Genomic DNA, 17,806 nt, shown 5'->3' on the forward strand with positions numbered 1-17,806 from the left:
GGAGCTGTGCTCGCAGGCTGTACCGCTAACAATTGTGTCTCAAACCTACTCCTACTGAATCAACATAATTTAGAATAAATGAGACTCTCTTAGCTCTATGGTTACAGAAAGGCTTAACTTGCCTGATAACTGATACCTGGAAAAGATTAAGGTTTCTTTATCAGGAAGAGTTGTGTGAGTCTGGGTTATTTCAGACATATTTTATCATATTTCATTTCCATTTGTATAGGAAATAGCTAGGCTGCATTGAGATGTGAAAAATAAAAAAAGAGCCAAAAAGGAATGGGCAGGGTCAGTGAGTGGGATATAAAGTGAATAAATATATGTGTGTGAGTGTGTGTGAGTGTATTATATAAAATTTAAAAAGACTAAACTACTTACTCCTTCTTGGAGAAGAAATAATAAGACCATTTCTACTTAATTAAGTCATTATCAAGTCAAAATGTTAAAACATTAGTTAAGCTTTGGAAAATAAATATTCTATAATACACTGCAATAAAACTGTTTCTGTTACTTAATGTTCACTTGGGGGCTACTGGTTTATAATGAAAAGTATCTATAAGTACTCCGTAAAACATATGGTATAAATTTAGTATTATAGGGGAATTTTTTTTTTGAAAACTAACATTCATGACAGACCACCTCTATGGTCTACCACAGTGTTATGGGGTAAATATATTCATATAAGACACATATTGTTTACATAGTCAATATAATCATAAAAAGTTGCAGTGTACATACCAGAATCTTTGACTATATTGTGTAAGACAATTAACAACTCAAAGTTATACCCCAGTTCAAACTTCAAAACAGCTGTTCAAATAAAGTGAGGCTAAAGGGTCAGGTGCATAACACGAGGTGAGGGACACATAACAAACATGTTTGTCCATTCTGACAGAACTCCATGGAGCCTGATATATGACAGGAATTATGCTAGCCTTGTCCACACCAACCCTGTGAACTCAGCTGTTCTAACATAATGGATAAAATATATAGTGACATACTCCTATTTCTGGAAAGAACTCTAGTGTCGCAGCTGAAAGGTTGGCTTAGTGGTTTAGATCTTGTTGCTCTTGCAGAGAATCCAGGTTTGCTTCCTAGCATCCACACGGTGTCTCAGAAGCACCTGTAAATCCAGACTTACAGGATTTGGGGCCCTCTTCTGACCTCTGCAGGCACATGGTGCACGAACATACATGGGGTAAAACACTCATCCATGTTAAAAACAAAGCAAACAAAACTGAAATGATTTAAAAAGTATAGTACATGTACAAAGGAAGGCTGGCTGCATTTGTGTTCCACTGGCTGCTATACCGCCACGCCCCCCCCCCCCCCTCCCGCTCGCCCCATGCGACCCACAATGTGCTCACCAATGAAGAACTGTAAGCTATCAACACTCTCTTGGATACTCTCTTAGTTGCTTGTGTCTTTCTTGTAACAGAACTGCTAGCTTTTGGCTGTAGTTGAGGGTGCAGTCCATCAGGGCACGGGAATCTTAGCACCAGGGCCTTGAGGCACCGGTCACACTGCATCCACAGGCAGCGAGCAGAAAGCAACGACCTCCCGTGCTTGTGTTGCTTTCTCCTTTTTTTTTTTTTATTATTATTAGGTATTTTCCTCGTTTACATTTCCAATGCTATCCCAAAAGTCCCCCATACCCACCCCCACAATCGCCTACCCACCCACTCCCCCTTTTTGGCCTTGGCGTTCCCCTGTACTGGGGCATATAAAGTTTGCGTGTCCAATGGGCCTCTCTTTCCAGTGATGGCCGACTAGGCCATCTTTTGATACATATGCAGCTAGAGTCAAGAGCTCCGGGGTACTGGTTAGTTCATATTGAGTCCCAGCTCATAAACTGGTCCTGTCTGTATATAGGGGAGTCTTCCCATTTAACTAACCTAGTCTTCTAAACTAGGCAGTGTCTCGCGGCTGCCCACAGGAGATTTGCCTCCATGGTGAGGCTAAGTCTCATCCATCTGTCAATCAGGATTAACTATCAGATACTCCTTGCCTACTTCAGGCTTTCCCCATGAACGTGTCTAGCCTCAAACTCTTCATTCCAGACTTACAACATAATTTCCTCTGTTCCTGGATCTGCGTCTGCTAGAAAGCTAGTGGCCTGTTCTTAGAGCATTGTTAGAACATCGAGGCTGGCTTCTGCATGGCGACTTTGATATGTCTTGCTGGGGTCATGTAGCTCAACCTTCGGTTCTGGTCTGCAAAGTGGCATCTGAATATCTCTGCCATCTAAGTCTACACAGAAAAAGTTAAAATAAATAGTGCGTATTTTCTTCAACATATTTCTACAAACCATCTTCTCAAATTCTATGTCTTAAGAGAATTATTATAATTTCACTGTTTTTACAGTGGTGTTCATCAGAATTCCATATGGAGCTTCTGACAAATTCTGATACTCATGTTCTGTAGGTAGGCTATAATTCAAATGGTCACGGGCAGTTCTCTAGCAAAGTTGAATAAGCTGTTGTTATCTCAAGATGTGAGCTCTCAAACACGGCTTCAGAGCCTGTCTATCTACTCCCATGTTCCCTGCCATGGTGGTCATGGACTCACCCTCTCAAACTGGAAGCAATAAAAAGTTAACTAAGAGGATTCCAGAAGTGGGATATTCCTGTGACAGGCCCACAATGCTCCTTTTTGGAAGATCGTGGGACTTAAGATTTAAAAAGTGGTTGAGTGCTGTATCCTGGGCTTACTGAGCCATTAGGAGCTTGGAATAAAGTAATGTTGAGAGCCATCTGGACAAAGCATCAGCTATATGGTTCTGACTTTAGTGTCATGGAGGATACAGCAGAAAGGGGTTGCATCTTCTGTGGTTAAGAAAGTCACTAAGAGTGTGGCAGGAGAGTTCCTGGATGGAGGCCTGAAGAAACCATTACAAGAAGCTATAAAAGTGAACCTTGGATTGCATTGGGGACCCAAAAATGGTGGGAGTGCCAGAACCATGGGATGCTACGTGGGAAAGTTGCACATAGGGAGTAGAACCAGGCAGAGAGAGAAGTGTGCTACAGTCAGCAAAGATGGAAGGATAGAGTCATGTAATGCCAGCCACTCTTGAATGACCAAGCATTCAAATCTATGAGCTATGGGGGCCACTCTTACTCAAACCATAACAATGTCCTAGTCAAACTTAATTTAATCAAAATACTACTTAATACAAAACGGAATAGCCATTATTAATAGCATAAAAATAAGGAAACAAATGTGAAATAGCAGTTTTGAAGCGATATATTGTAGAGAGATTTATCTTTCAAGCCCCACTAAGCAAACACTGTATTACAAGCTGCCAACACACTTCTCATTTTGCTTTGCAGCCAGAGTCCAAAGAACACAAACTGAATTTTACTATTTTAATAAAATAAAAGTACTAAAGCTTTTCAAGCTCATAGAAATCTAAGTACATTGATTACTCTTTTTAAAAAGATGTTAATTCTTTAAAAATGAAAACTGACAATGAGAATAAATTTTTGTATTTATGAAAATAATATTACTATCACAATCACAGCAAAACTTAGAAGTATTTACAAATATAAATCTTATAAAATAGATATTGTATATTATAGAATTTTGGAAATATTTACAAAATTTTCAGTCTTCACTAAGTCCTTCTTATGACCAAAGAAATGATCATAAAATATAAAAGTGATATTATATCTCATTTCATTAATACTATTAATGTTAAATTTGCAACAAAATTAGATGCTATCTCAAATGTTAATTCAAGAGACAAAGTGACTGGGCATGGCAGCCCAAGCCTCAAGTCTAGTGGTTCTCAACTGTGGGGTGTAACCCCGAGCCTTTCACAGGGGTCACATATCTGATATCCTGCATATCAGATATTTATTTGTGATTCAGATCAGTAGCAAAATTACAGCCACGAAGGAGCAATGAAAACCACTGTATGGCTGGGGGTCAGCACAACATGAGGGACGGTCTGAAAGGGCCCAGTGTTAGGAAGGATGAGAACTGCTGCTCTAATCCCAGCACTCAGGAGGGAGAGGCTGATGGACTCTTGAGTTCCCACCAGCCTGGTCTTTCCAGTGAGCTCCAGGACATCAAGACTATACACGGAGATCCATTCAAGAACCAAACAAAACAAAGCAATCGTGTCACAGTAATGATTACAAGAGAAATAGAAAATAGTCCTGATAACTGGAATCGGTGAAAATCATGACTCGTACAGTACTTACTATCTTTATGCTGGTTTTCAAACTCCTCAGATAGGAGATGGTAGCAACAACCCACACTGCAAACTGCCTTGACTTCAGCCTTGGATGTAAATATCCGCAGAGTACTGGGTGCAAGGTCACCACAGGTATGCAGTCCCACCATTAAACAGTCCTTTGGAGACAAGAAGAAAAATAGCAATTGACAAGAGTTAAAAAACTACACGGGTAAAGATTTTAAGTGTCTTTTTAAATATGTGGATCTTTTAAATGATTAATTCTACCTAAAAAGTATTATATATCATTTTATACTCAAAATGAGTAATTCCTTTTAGGCAAAATGGTAATACTTTCCTATTGCTTCTATGGGGTTTTGTTTGTTTTTGCTTTTTTTTTTTTAATTTCTTCATTGATATTTTCTCTCATTCCTTTTACAACTAATATTTGCTCAACAAATAGATACTGCAAATTAAAGGTTAAAATTAGGTCAAAAATGCAGCTACTCTGATAACCTGAGATTTGAAATGTTTATACGATACTAGCCAAATTTCTTTTATTTGCTGAACTTCTTTAGGCTGCTCAACTTTTATAAGAAACAGAAATGGTACTAAGTTGTCATTTCTAGTCAAATGCCAATACATTTACTTATTTTATTCATTGATCAAATTTAACAAAATAAAAATCAAGATATGTAGTTTTTTTCCTCAAATTTCTAGCATGACTTTTATGTAAAAACTGTCTTATGAAATTGTTTCCAGTTACTCAAATTCTAATTTAAATGTACTTACATGTAATGGAGTACAAATAGATACATGAATAGAATTTTGTCAATCTGGCAATCTTCTCAAAGTAATTTCTCAAAGTAATTTATTCTTATGTTGCTTGACATGAATCATAAAAGTAAATTAACAAAAGCAAGTGGGACTTCTCTGTAGAAAATCTGTGTCCATGTACTTTTGTATTTGGATTCAAAGAGTCTCAGGGAAGTTCGATGATCTTTTGAGATTTTAAGGAGATACCGTTAACATAAATAGTCCAGAGATCACACTAGGATTATATTTATGACTTGAATAGAGTCACAGCAACTTCTCAGGGTTTTTTTTTTTTCCCACAACATAAAAACAAAACCAAAAGAAAACATAAACCATCATATCCTCCAATGCTCAGTCAAGAATTATCCATCTTAACAGCTTAATTTTTAAATACCAATTAAACTTAAATTTGAAGGAATAGATAAAGCCAGGCTTAGCAGTAAGAAGTCCTAGCAGTCAGGAGACTCAGGCAAGAGGACTGCTGCGAGTTTGAGGCTGGTCTGGGCTACATAATGAATTATAGGCTAGCCAGACTTATATAGCAAGACTGTGTCTTAAAACTAAACAAGTTACAACAAAAAAAATAAATATAGATGACATAGTCTTTAAGAGATATCAAAGAATTAGTTAAGCCTCAATGAGTCTAATTATACAAAAAAAAAATATCAGTATCACTAAGAACATAAGCTTGAGAAACAGCTGAATTTAGAGTCTGCTTCATTAGAAATATGATTTTGCAACTTTCGTTAACTTTCCAGTTTGTTATAGATTCCCTATGATAATGTCTCCAGGCTGTCCTTGAATTCAGGGTCCCCTTGCTTCAATCTTTATGCTATCCCTAGCATATGCCACCACGATCAGGTTGCACAGTTCTAGTAATGTAATTCCAAGAATGTTTTGAAAAATTTAAGTGACAAAATGCACTAAAATTTCGTATTTTACTTATAAAAATTGTTAAAAAATAACCTAATTCCTGCTTTGAAATGCATGCAGACTAAGGGTCCATGGCTGGGGACGGGTGCACTGGAGAAGCAGCGGAGTGCTTAACAGCATTTCCTGCTCCTGCAGAGAAGGCAAGTTCGCTTCTCAGCATGCAGACTGGGCGCCTCGACTGCCCACAAGATAGATCCAGGGCATCCACCCTCTCTTCCCGCCTATGTAGCTGTGCACTCCCATGCACAAACTGTATAGAGACACTTGCATATACACATAATTTAAAAATAAGAATAACATCTCTAAAGTTGAAAATCAGTGACAGGGCAACCCTGTAAAAATCATAAAACAAAGATTTAAATATCTAAAGAATTCCAGTATCTTTGCTTAGACATTTCTTTTAGAAAGATATTTAAAAATTAACAAAGAATAATATTAACTTCAAAAGATCCTTAGTCTTCTAAAGGAGTCAGGCTACATCATCTCTGGCAGCTTCTGTATAACACTGTTATAACATCTAGTGGTAGTGCATTTGAGATACACTGCCTTCCAATTATAAACTTGACTACTTAGAAAATATGAAAATCTTAAAGAATACTCATAGGCTATTACTCAGAAAATATTAAAACCTTAAAGAATAGGCTATTCCTGCTCTAGGAAACTGTGCTAGTTAATAACTCTGTGCTCATCTCCTCTCTAGCTGTTCTCACCATCCTGAACTGATCAAGTGTGCGCGCAGGGTTTTCCCCATGCTGTATGCTGTACCCCATGAACAGCTATAATCACGGTGTCAATTCAAAACAAGAAAATTATGAAAATAGACAGTTTTTGAATTAGAATTTAAACAACCTCTAAACTGTGGAAATTTGGCTTCCTGACTAGCAGTTGTGCTAGCTCTTCTACCTACAAGTGAAATGAGTAGAGGGTTTTGTATTCTACAGTGTACCCTTATTCAATGTTGACAGCTGTGGGCACAGTGAAAGCCAGTTAGGATTCTACTCTTGCTCTTTAGGATTACTCTGTCAGCTAAGATTACATTAATACAATAACAAGCTACTGAAACTGTATCTCTGTCAACAGCACTTTTGCAAACTAAAAAATTTGAAAGTCGAATCACCTCCAGATCTTCAATAATGTCATGCAATTGTGAATCAGCAGTGATGAAAGAGGTTAGTGGTGAATATATGCTTGAGTCCCTTGCCTTGGATGCCGTATTTCTTCTCTCTTTTCTCAGTCCAGACTTTTCTGTGTTCTGCACCTGTGATGAAGTAGGTTCGATGGCATCAACAGGTAAAAAGTCTATGAGAGAAAAGGCATCTTCAAAATACAAATTTTCTTCCTCAGCTGGCTGAGCAAGCACGTTTTTTTGCTGTTTTCTGATGACTGAAATTGCAGAGCCTGAGAAATCAGGCAAACCATCGGTGGCAGACAGGTCTGGATTCCCAAGCCTGCTCCTCTGCACGCTCTCAGCGTCCCCCTTACACTCCACTCCCTTTGGCACTTTCAACTCTCTGGGCCTTTCTGATGCCCAGCCGTTGGCGTCTGCTCTTGAGTGAGGGTGATACAGGCTCCAATGCTTCTTCAACTTCCTGTTTCTCTCCTTCGCGCCGTGAGTGTTAGTGTTTGAGGAATCGATGCCATAAACGTTCAAACCATATTTTAAGGACAAAAAGGAGCTTAGATAGCCTTTACCAGAACCCACGTCAATTATCTGAAGAAAACAAAACGGAAGAAACAGTCCATGTGTTTATTAAGATGAGTGACAAATGCAATATATCCTTTATATGCTATACTTGCTAATGTTTTGACTTCTATTAAAAATAAATTACTGATCATTTTTATTCAACATTTTCCTGTTCCAGATTGTACAGTGAATCAAAGGAACAACTAAGGAACAAAAATAATATTGAAAGCAAGGAAGAAACTATGTTTTTATCATATATTGGCACTATTATCTCCACAGAAAATTCCAAAGCTTTAGATGCCAACAAAATTAACTGCTGTACTAAACCACGTGCCAAGGTGTTGGGATAACCATACACATTGCATCAACTGGGTATGAAGTTTGGTGCTCTCAGTTCTTAACGCTGTGTCAGCAGTGCCCAGCTAGCAGGACATGGAAAAGTTTGTCATTTTCTCACCTACCCACAAAGAAAGGCAAGCTGCTGTGGGGGAGAAATCTCTCCCACTATGCTCATAGCTTTTTGTTTTGGTTTTTTTTGAGAAAGAAGTGTGGTATTTGACCAACAAAGTGCTGTAGGCTGAAGCTTGTGCAGAAAAGCAACAGAGGAGAGAGAGGCAGCCGGACAAAAGCAGAAGGTGAGCAGGGAAATAGTGTGGTGAGAGATAAAGTGGAGGAGAAATCTGCTTAAGTTAGAGGGGCTGGCTGAGGGACCGTGCCAGTAGGCAGGACCCCCGAAAGTCCCACAATACAAAGTACCAAGGAAGTAGAGAGTACCACTGATCCCACAGAACATATATAACCCAACAGTAAGGAATGTTTGAATGCAAATGTTTTAAAACGAGACAATATAACAATACCTAGCAGTTAAGTTTAACAAAGGACAGAAGGTGCATACATTGAAAACTGTGACTGTCACATAAAACCCTGAAAGGTTAAACTGAGACACAGCTGAGATAGCTCATGTCATGAATCAACAATCTCAATACCAAGATGGCAATTATTCTCTTTCAACTCAGAGATCAACACAATCTTAATTGAGTCCAAAGACACTGAAAATCATATACTACAATTTATATGCAAATGCAAATCAACTGTAAATAACAAAAACATTTTTCAGAAAGAATAAAGTTAAAAGATATTATTGGTTCAACAATTAACTTAATAGGCTCGGAAGAAGACTCAGTGGGTAAAGAGATTGTCTTGCAAGCATGATGACCTAAACTTAGATTCCCAGAAGCCACATAAAGTGGGGCAGGTATGAAAGCACCTACGAGCAAAGCACCAAGAAGCAGGACAGGATCCCTCCAGCAACCTGACATGCCAATCTGAATTGGCAGGGTCTGAGTTCAACAAAAAATGATGCTTCAATAAATAAAGTTGAGAGTGACCAAGGGAAGTCCACCAGATGTCAGCTTTGGGCTGTCACAAGCACACCCATACATACATCATGCATACATGTTAAAGACGAATACAGACACTGGAGGCATACTACACATGAATACACATGCAAAATATTAACATAAAACAATAACCCAAACAGATTAATAGTGCTCTAAGAACAGATATAAATCATCAGGGAAAGATTCCGGAATTTTATAATATTAGGTAGACCACCCAAGGATGAAACAATCTTTTCAATAAATAATACTGTGGTAAAGAAGTAGCTAAATGGGAGGAAATAAGCTCTGCCTCTCACATAGGAAACACGTATTAAAAGCAGATTATGGGTCAAATTGTAAGACTAGATAGAATATACTTTGCAAGAGGACATGAAAATACAACCTTTGTGATCTAGAAATAGGCAAAGATTTTGTATACAGGACACAAGAGCAAGAATGACAAGATAGTTCAGATAGATTTCATTAAAAATAAAGCTTTTGCTATTCAAAATGTACAGTTTAAATTTAGAAAAAAATATCTTTTATGTGTTTGTTTTAATTTGTGTGCCTGTGTGTGTGTGTTTCCTTCTACCTCCTTCCACCCAAGGCCTGAACTCAGGCTGTCACTCTTGGAGCTATGTGGGTTTCTCTGCTGCATCATCTTGCCAGCCTCTATACATTTAACATACATAGCTAAATGGAGTAGGGAGAGGGCTAACTAGCCTCCCCTGGGCTGAGGCGCTACTGACAGTTGATGGTGAGTAGGGAAGGCAGGTCAGTTTTCTACAGTCTTTTTAAGGGTGGGACCCAAGCAGGTAAAGCATGCTGCAGTGAGTAACCCCAAGCCCTGAGTAACACAGGCAGCACGGGCTGACTTGGGCTATACAGAAAGAGGGAACCAATGTTGGGAGGAGAACAGAGGGGGTTAAAAATTCATACTTCCAATACACAGTGGCACAGAGCAAACGTTTTCATTAAAAAGGGAGGATGGGGATATGGTGACCAAGGATTGAACTAAAGCAATACTGAAACACGTTAGGGAAAACCACAGAACTCTGACATTCTAACAGCTCAGGCTGTGCACAGTAACTCAGGCTTCCCAGTCACAATGGCCTCTCTGGATCTCCTCGCTGGGACTTTGACTGCCACATGCTGCCAAGTCTTAGTGACCCTGTGAAATTACGGAGGAAGGAAACATGACCAGCTCAATCTTACATCTTTTACGCCTCCAAAACAATACCACGTGGCAACACTGTCAGGTTCCAGTGCCAGCTCAGGACAGAGCCTGCCCCATCTGGACCCTGGTTTCAGTAAGTTCTGTAGGCTGAAGGCGGTGGCTTTCTTAGGTATCTACCTTCCGGGAATAGAAAACCTCTTTGACTCTTTCTTTTCACACTTTTGACCCTAAAGTGTATAGGGTCTTGCTCTCTAGGTACCTGTGATGGCTATTCTTGGCTGTCAATACAGGCCTTTGAGATGTGAAGGCACATTAGTTTATTAGTATCTTTTGAAGTGGAAGATCCACCTCTAATCTGATCCATGCCTTCTGCTTGAAGCCTCTATAAGGATATGGAAGAAGAAAGCTTTTTCTCTTTGCCTGCTTGCTCTCTCACCTCACCAGCAAGTCCATTCTTTCCTAGGAATTCCAGCCTGTCTCTCAAGAATTCCAGTATATACTAAAGACCAGCCTTTTTCTTATTCTAGCTTGATGTGGCTCATGACAGATCTTTCAAGGAAGATTTAAGAACTGTGTGTAATCTCTTTGTTAAGTAAAATAAACACGGAAAGGAAAGTTGAGGAGAGGAGGATGCCGTGGGGAACAACAGTCCACTAAAATGTAGAAGTAGGAAAGGAAACCTGAGTGATACCAAAGATGAGTAAGACTTGTAAGGAAATATTCTTACCTGCTTTAAGCCACAGTAATCAGCAATACTGCAGATTAGCTCTGACATTGCCTGAACCTCATGAGATTTTTTTGTATTCATAAACTCAATTGCCTTCACATTTTCATCTGAACAAACATAAAGAAAATTAGAATACTGCTATATGAGAATTTTAGTTGTCACCTGAAATTTACAGCTTTTTAAATTAAACATTAAAATGGCATGAATTCTATTGTGATATCTGTGTAAATACATTATTTTAACAGTTATGATTTAAATTGAACTAATAAAAATCCACAGATTACTAAAATCATTCCATGATATAACAAATAGTTAACTCTAAGTGAAAAAAATTGAACTACCCAAAACCAATCAACCAACCAACCAAAGAAAAAAAACTTGTCATCAAAGAACAGCTTTAACAGAGTGAAAAGATAAGCAAGCAACAAACTGGAAAAGACATTCTAATGCACATATATAAAAATAAAACCAACCCCTATACATCAATAAGAAAAATACTGCCCAACATAAGAGCAGACAAAGGAGCAGCCATTTCACTGTCTGCACCGTCCAACCCAGTGTCTCCCAAGCACGAGATTATTTACACTCACACATAAAACTACCAAAGCCAAAATGCAAAGTAAACTTCTAAGCTATACTAGTCATATTTGAAGTGCTTAATAGCCATATGTGGTTATTTTCTCCTATATAGTATAAGCAATCATATACACTAATATATACATGAATATAGTGTATAGTATTGCAGAGCATTCAACAACACAGCACTTATAACAAGGCAGTCAGCAACATTAGACCTGTGGGAATTGGGTGGAGGCAAGTTCACCCCAGGAGGGCTGGGCTAGAAATCAATCTATTAAGGTGTGGCAGTGCTCACATGCAACATGCCTGCTTACAGGCTGAACCTTTTAGTTTTTCAATAGGAAAATGCAAACCTTACTAGTAAGATGCTTCCAGGATCAAATGGTTTTAGTAAAATTGCATTCCACTGACAGAAACCAGCGTAGAACACAAATAAACTGATGTACTCCAGGATGGGGAGTATATTCCCTCCATATGCAGCTAGCTGCCACTAGCTTGTCTCTACACTGTGACGCCGGCTTTCTTTCAGTGGTATAAGACATCATCCATCTAGATCTTGGTGATCACACCTGCTACCCAACACATAGTACTTAAATTTTAGAAGGCAGGGGGACGTCGAGGCAGACGATCCTTACTGAGAAATTCACTCACTTGTGGCCAGTTTAGAAACCTCTGGGATAAAGTACTGCGTTGGATACAACGCCAATAGGAATGTTGCTGATGAGGTCAGTTCCAGCCAGAACACCCTTACCCCGAGCTATGACTTCTCAAAGTCCTTTGTAATTTGTTCCAGTGAAACATGACCATGTGAAAATGATTTTATTAAATACTCAAAGATAAAGGAAGAACAAGAAAAATGATGCAAAGCTTGTATCAGAAGGGGAAGATAAGCTCCCTTACAATGAAGGGCTTCTGTGGATCCGCTTTGGCTGGCAAACACTAATCACTGGTAATAGGACAAAATTACATATGCCTCTTAGCGAGGTGCACGAAAAAGCAAGTTAATTAGCATTCGAGCTAACACTGTAAAGCTGATTAATCATGGGAAATAATCAAACAAGCCTTCCTGCATGTGTCAAGTTACCAGCATCAGGATAAACAAGGAGAAAAAGACTGAGGTAAACTGAGGCAAACTTCTCGACGGAAGGGATTTAAACATTACATCTAGGTGTCATGAATGAGTCCAGACTGATTCCTACAGGAAGGAAAAAGCAGGCTGGAGAGATGACTCAGGGTAGGAGGAGTTGCTAGTTTTGCAGAAGATACTGGGTGATTGCCTGGCATGGCAGCTCACAACTGCTCAAAACTAGTTCAGATGCCCTAATCTGGTCTCTGTGTGCACCAGGTAAACACTCGTACACAGACATGCATATAAGCAAAACACTCTCATACATAAAATTAAAAAATGTAAAAGACAAAATAGTTTAAAAAAAAGAAGCTGTAAGTAATTTCTGCCACACTAAGACAAACTTAAGTACAGCCTGATTATTAGATAGTATTACTAACGCATAGCTAAAGTCCTGAATAAACCAACATGCTACAGGGTAAGCAGGAATGTATTGGGTTCTTATGGACATGTGCTAAAATACTTGCAGGGAATACGGTATCTGTAGCTGATGGTCAAAGGACTCAGATTTTAGAGAAGTATGTGTGTGGGCAACAGCAAACAGCAAACAGGCAGGGGTTTAGCATGGTAAATCTCGGTCAAAGTATCAGGATTCAAGCAATGCTTCTCTAAGTTTATAGCTTTCTAAAAAAAGTTGGTGAACTAATGAGGGTCAAATGAGACAGCACACAAGAAAGACCTTAGGAAACAATAAAGGTCACATAGTTTTGTCAGTGATGTAATTAGAATTTAACCCATTGTCTGTACTACTAAAGCTGGTTCCTCAGCACAGAACACAGCGGCTTTCAAAACCACAGCCTCTGATCACCACCTTTTAACTGGGGCATCTTCTGATTCTTACATAACTATAGACATGAGTTTTACTCTATCTGGCCACCTGAGTTATAATTTGGACAATCCCCATTTTCTGATATATTTCCCCAGCAACCACCTTCCACGTTCTTTATATTCTTCCCCTAAGAACCAGCCATAGAGAAACCATTATTCCAATGAAATAAAGATGAATGCAAGTATTTTAGCATCTGTACTAGCACAATACTATATGTGTTTGAGATTCTGAAACTGTGGTAAAGACATTCAGAGGAACATAGGAAACATAGGAAAGAGCATAGAGATCTGTAAGTGTTCTTAATATGGGATAAGGGAATCTGTTCTTTTCAGTATGAGCTAACTTATCAGGGCTGATAATATCCTACAATATATAAACTAAGACTATAACGGACAGACAGACATGATATAAGCCACATCCTGTGTCTAAGGACCTAAAAAGCGTATGTAGACATCACAACCACACATACCAACTCTCTGCCTTTTATTTCCTTGGAGGGCTGTGAGCAACTGCTCAGAAGGAGTGCACAGTCCCAAGTTTTGCACAGAATAGTGCTTTGCAGTTCGGGCAAAAGCTTCCACACTCAACAGCTTCTGAGAAGTTTCACAAAATATTTTGGGGAGCTCAGTGAAACCTAAAAAAACGGACATAAGAGATTAGCAACAGTTATGTTTGGGATCTTTAAAACAGCAAATGAACAACCAGGATTTTACAGCAACTTACAATGTTTTAACTTTCAATCTCTGCAACATTTCCAACAGTTCGTTTGCATTTGTTATTTAAACTCTCAGCCTCCACAAAACCTGGTTTTTAGCATTTTCTCCAATCATGTCTTTAAAGATCAAATTAAAATTTGGTCTTTGAGCTTTCCAGGAGCAACAACAGCAGAAGTCTTACATCTAAAGAGTAACATATTTAATTTATGAACTGTCTTTCGTTCCTACAACCGTGCATGTTAAGGTGCCAGTCTGTACCACACCACTGTTCCTTATTCCTGTTAAACAGTGTTGCACAATTGTATTCTTTTATACCGATGTCATGGGATATTGTTTCTAAAGTTTTTTTTTTCTTTGCATTCTAATTTATACATAGCAGTTCATAAATCTTTAGTGAATAAAACAGTTAATTCATTTAAAAAGTATTTTTAAAAACTAAATCAAAGTGTAACAAACTAAAAGCAAGCTTACAAAACCAACAAATCCAGGGTTGAACAGCAAGCGTGAAGTATTGAAGTATGCACGGCATCCTCTCTGGGGAAGCACACACTCCAGAGAACACTTTGATTCTACCCAAGCCAAACCAACACCATAATCCATATGCCATGAATGCTGTCCACTAAAGTCCACGGAGACACAAAGGAAACTGCTGCTCTCTGATAAAACTTGAAAATAATGTACATGATAGCTTCAAATTCTAAATAAAAACTATATGCTTCTGCATATACATGCTTTCTTTGTAAAACTAGTACCTCTTAATTTGGTGTTATAATGTGTGCTATATTTATTATTTAAAAATAGCAGGGATATGCGACTTCAACTTTATCAACTAAATAGAAAATAAAACCACGAAGTTACTGTGGTGAATTTATTTAATATAGATTTTGGGACATTTTACAAGCTGAATTTACTGATGTAGCCAAAAGTAATTAAATCTACATCAAAATATTTAGATATGATACCGGGGGAGAAACTCAGTCAACTATTAAGTGAGACTTTCAGGTTTAAGAGCAGTCTCAACATCGGCAGGGTCCAGGGGACCAGTTTCTTAAAGTGTGATAGAATACAAATATTAAATGGCAGTGAGCAGAGGGGCCGTTATAATCGTCAGTTATTGGGCAATGTTGCCAACAGAAAGAAATGAGATGTTTCTGTTGGAAAAGTCAATGTTTGAATCAACTTAGCTATCCTACTGAAAATTCTTGAAAAGATTCCAATTTGACTTGAACTAAATGCTATTAATTTGCTTTTAATTACAGACACCCCCAAATTTGGGATATTGGATGCCTAAGTTAAAGTGTTTTCAACAACAGTTAATTTTTTAAAGGGGTATATATATTCTGAGTCAATCTTATATCTTTAGAGCTAAAACCAGTTTACTCAGTCCAGAGTTCCACGATTAGAAATTATTTTGATCATATAAGTAGAGCTGAGGTAATTTTCTTCTCTTCTTTTGAGAGACTCAGTTTTCTGCTTTTAGAGAGTCACAGAGAACAAGAAAGGAGAAAGATCTTTCCTTTCTCCTGTGGTCCCACATGTGTGTCTTGCTGACTGGGTGTCTTTATAATCAATCAGTTTGTGATTAGCAGCTAGGAGCAGAGAAGCTGCAGTGTAGTAGACTAGACTAGCCTTAGCTACTTCTTAGTTGGGTGCAAATATTTCTCCCCACAGGGAAGGATGCAGTGTTAAAATCGCTGCCTGCTTGCTACACTTACACACTCCACAGCTGGACGGTTTTGCTTACAGCGCCCTCTACTGGAAGTTCTTGATCTTACTTCAGTGTCAGCTTCTATTGTTTTCTTTGTGCAACCATTATTATCTGGATGCCAGAGCTATAAGGCAGTATGTGAAACAGATTAACTGAGAGCCAATGAGCAGGCTCAGTGGGTAGAGGCGCCTGTGCACCTTCTGACAACTGAAGGCTATCGATCGTCAGGTCCCATGTGGTGGCAGGCCAGAACTGACGCCTGCACCTCTTCTCTGACCGCCACAGATTCACGAAGGTAGGCTACGTAGGCATCCATACTAACAGGTCAGGCATACACCACACACACACAACAATAAATAAAATAAGATTTAAAGACAATAACAACTTAGGAAATAAGATGGAAAAGAGGCAGGAGAGGATGTTTTAAAAACATGATACCAAGACACCGCCAACCTGCTTTTACTATTTCTACCAGATACGGATGTATATAGGAAACCAAAAGTCAAACACACAGACCATAGAACCTTTGAGGAAAAATGCACAAAGCTTTAAAACTAGAGATAAAATCAATGAACGTATATTCATAATCAAGTAAGATTTCAAAACTACTTACCTGTTATCATATGTGAGTGTCCCATAAGACTCTGAGGAGGACGAGCTCTGTCAGATCTCACAACAACACACTACCCCATTGCTAAGATGTGCTGAATGCTTAATACCACATGCCAGGCAGGGTTAAACATTTTACCTGTCATCTGAGCAAGTTAATTGTTGCTCTTATGTCATTTGCAGTGGAAAAAACCAAGACTTGACAAGATGGAAACTGATTCAAATGTGCATACACCATCAGGGCAAATAAAACCTTGGCAGTCTGACTTCACACTCTGTCCTAATCCCCACGTTCCATTGCCTGCCACAGCAGCGGGCAAAGTCACCGAGGGCCTGACTATACGGGACCTGACTACCAGAACCAGGTCTGGCAACGTCTCTGGTCGAGATCAGCCTAGAGCGGTATGCTAAGATATTACACACTTGCTTATTTTTGTAGCCACTTTCTTTACTCTTCTTAACATTTCCTTCTCCACAGAAATGATCTTGGTTCCAGAAATTAAAATGTAATTTGGACATATGAGATGATTAATGTCTCTGAAAGGACAGTAAAATACTCGTGTAAGATTTTCTGTGGTATCTACTAGAAACAAGGAATGACTCCTGTTCCATGTTCGGTTGTAAAGCAAAAGTATTTTGCACACAGTATGAATGAACGGATGATGGATGGATGCATGCATGCATGAACGACAGCATATTTCAATGCACTTACTATTGTAGCATCATCAACTACGGAACTCTCCTAAGACTCCGTAGTGGCTGTAATCACTGAGGCCACTACGAGGACTTCAATAGCAGCACTGAGCCTGTTAGGGAAGCATAAAAGCTCGTTTCAGCCTGAATGTTGGCAATGTTAGTGTGAGACAATAGTGATACAGATCACAGAACACAGTATAAGATACAAATACGTGCTAGTTACAGACATAACTGTGCTATACGGGTTGGGGAAAATCATTATTCACACAGCCAATGGACCAGAATTTTAGGAAGATGCTGACAAGAGTATCTTCCTGATAATTATCTTCACAGTGATATAAAAATATCTTGTATTTATTTCTATAAATATTCTTATTCCTGACATATCTTTCTCTTTTCCAACCTCCTGTGTTGATCTTACTGTTAAAGTTAAGAAATCTTTTTATCTTTCACATTGTGTGTGCCTTTCATTTATGTCTAGCTAGCAACCTAGCCTGATGTAAATTGTCTTTCATTTGAAAATCCCTCCTCATCGCTGCTATGGGTCAAACCCCTTAGTTCCAGCACTACCCCAAAAGCCTCATGGTCATGTCCCTTTGGATAAAAAGCACAATGCCCACCCCTCCATGGTGGAAGAGTTGAGCGTG

General features: G+C 38.7%; 1 protein-coding gene across 26 annotated transcripts in view; it reads right to left on the minus strand.

The window, feature by feature from the left end:
• The window catches only part of Mettl25 (methyltransferase like 25), a 78,196-nt gene that overhangs the window by 55,767 nt on the left and 4,623 nt on the right, over positions 1 to 17,806 (minus strand). For 6 of the 26 annotated variants that reach the window (NM_001359640.1, XM_030245036.1, XM_030245031.1 and 3 more), the window contains 5 exons: positions 17,176 to 17,269; positions 13,900 to 14,064; positions 10,897 to 11,003; positions 7,047 to 7,640; positions 4,209 to 4,359 (listed from right to left, as the gene is read on the minus strand). In NM_001359640.1, coding sequence (NP_001346569.1) covers positions 4,209 to 4,359; positions 7,047 to 7,640; positions 10,897 to 10,977 — 826 coding nt within the window. In that variant the 5' untranslated portion in view covers positions 10,978 to 11,003; positions 13,900 to 14,064; positions 17,176 to 17,269. Of the gene's footprint in view, positions 1 to 2,069; positions 2,254 to 4,208; positions 4,360 to 7,046; positions 7,641 to 10,896; positions 11,004 to 13,899; positions 14,065 to 14,153; positions 14,330 to 17,175; positions 17,270 to 17,806 lie in introns of all 26 variants that reach the window. The other 20 variants (XR_001779503.2, XR_003948672.1, XR_001779504.2 and 17 more) reach the window with 9 other exon arrangements.

Source organism: Mus musculus, chromosome 10 (genome assembly GCF_000001635.26).
Source record: "Mus musculus strain C57BL/6J chromosome 10, GRCm38.p6 C57BL/6J".
In the NCBI taxonomy this organism is placed as follows: Eukaryota; Metazoa; Chordata; class Mammalia; order Rodentia; family Muridae; genus Mus; species Mus musculus.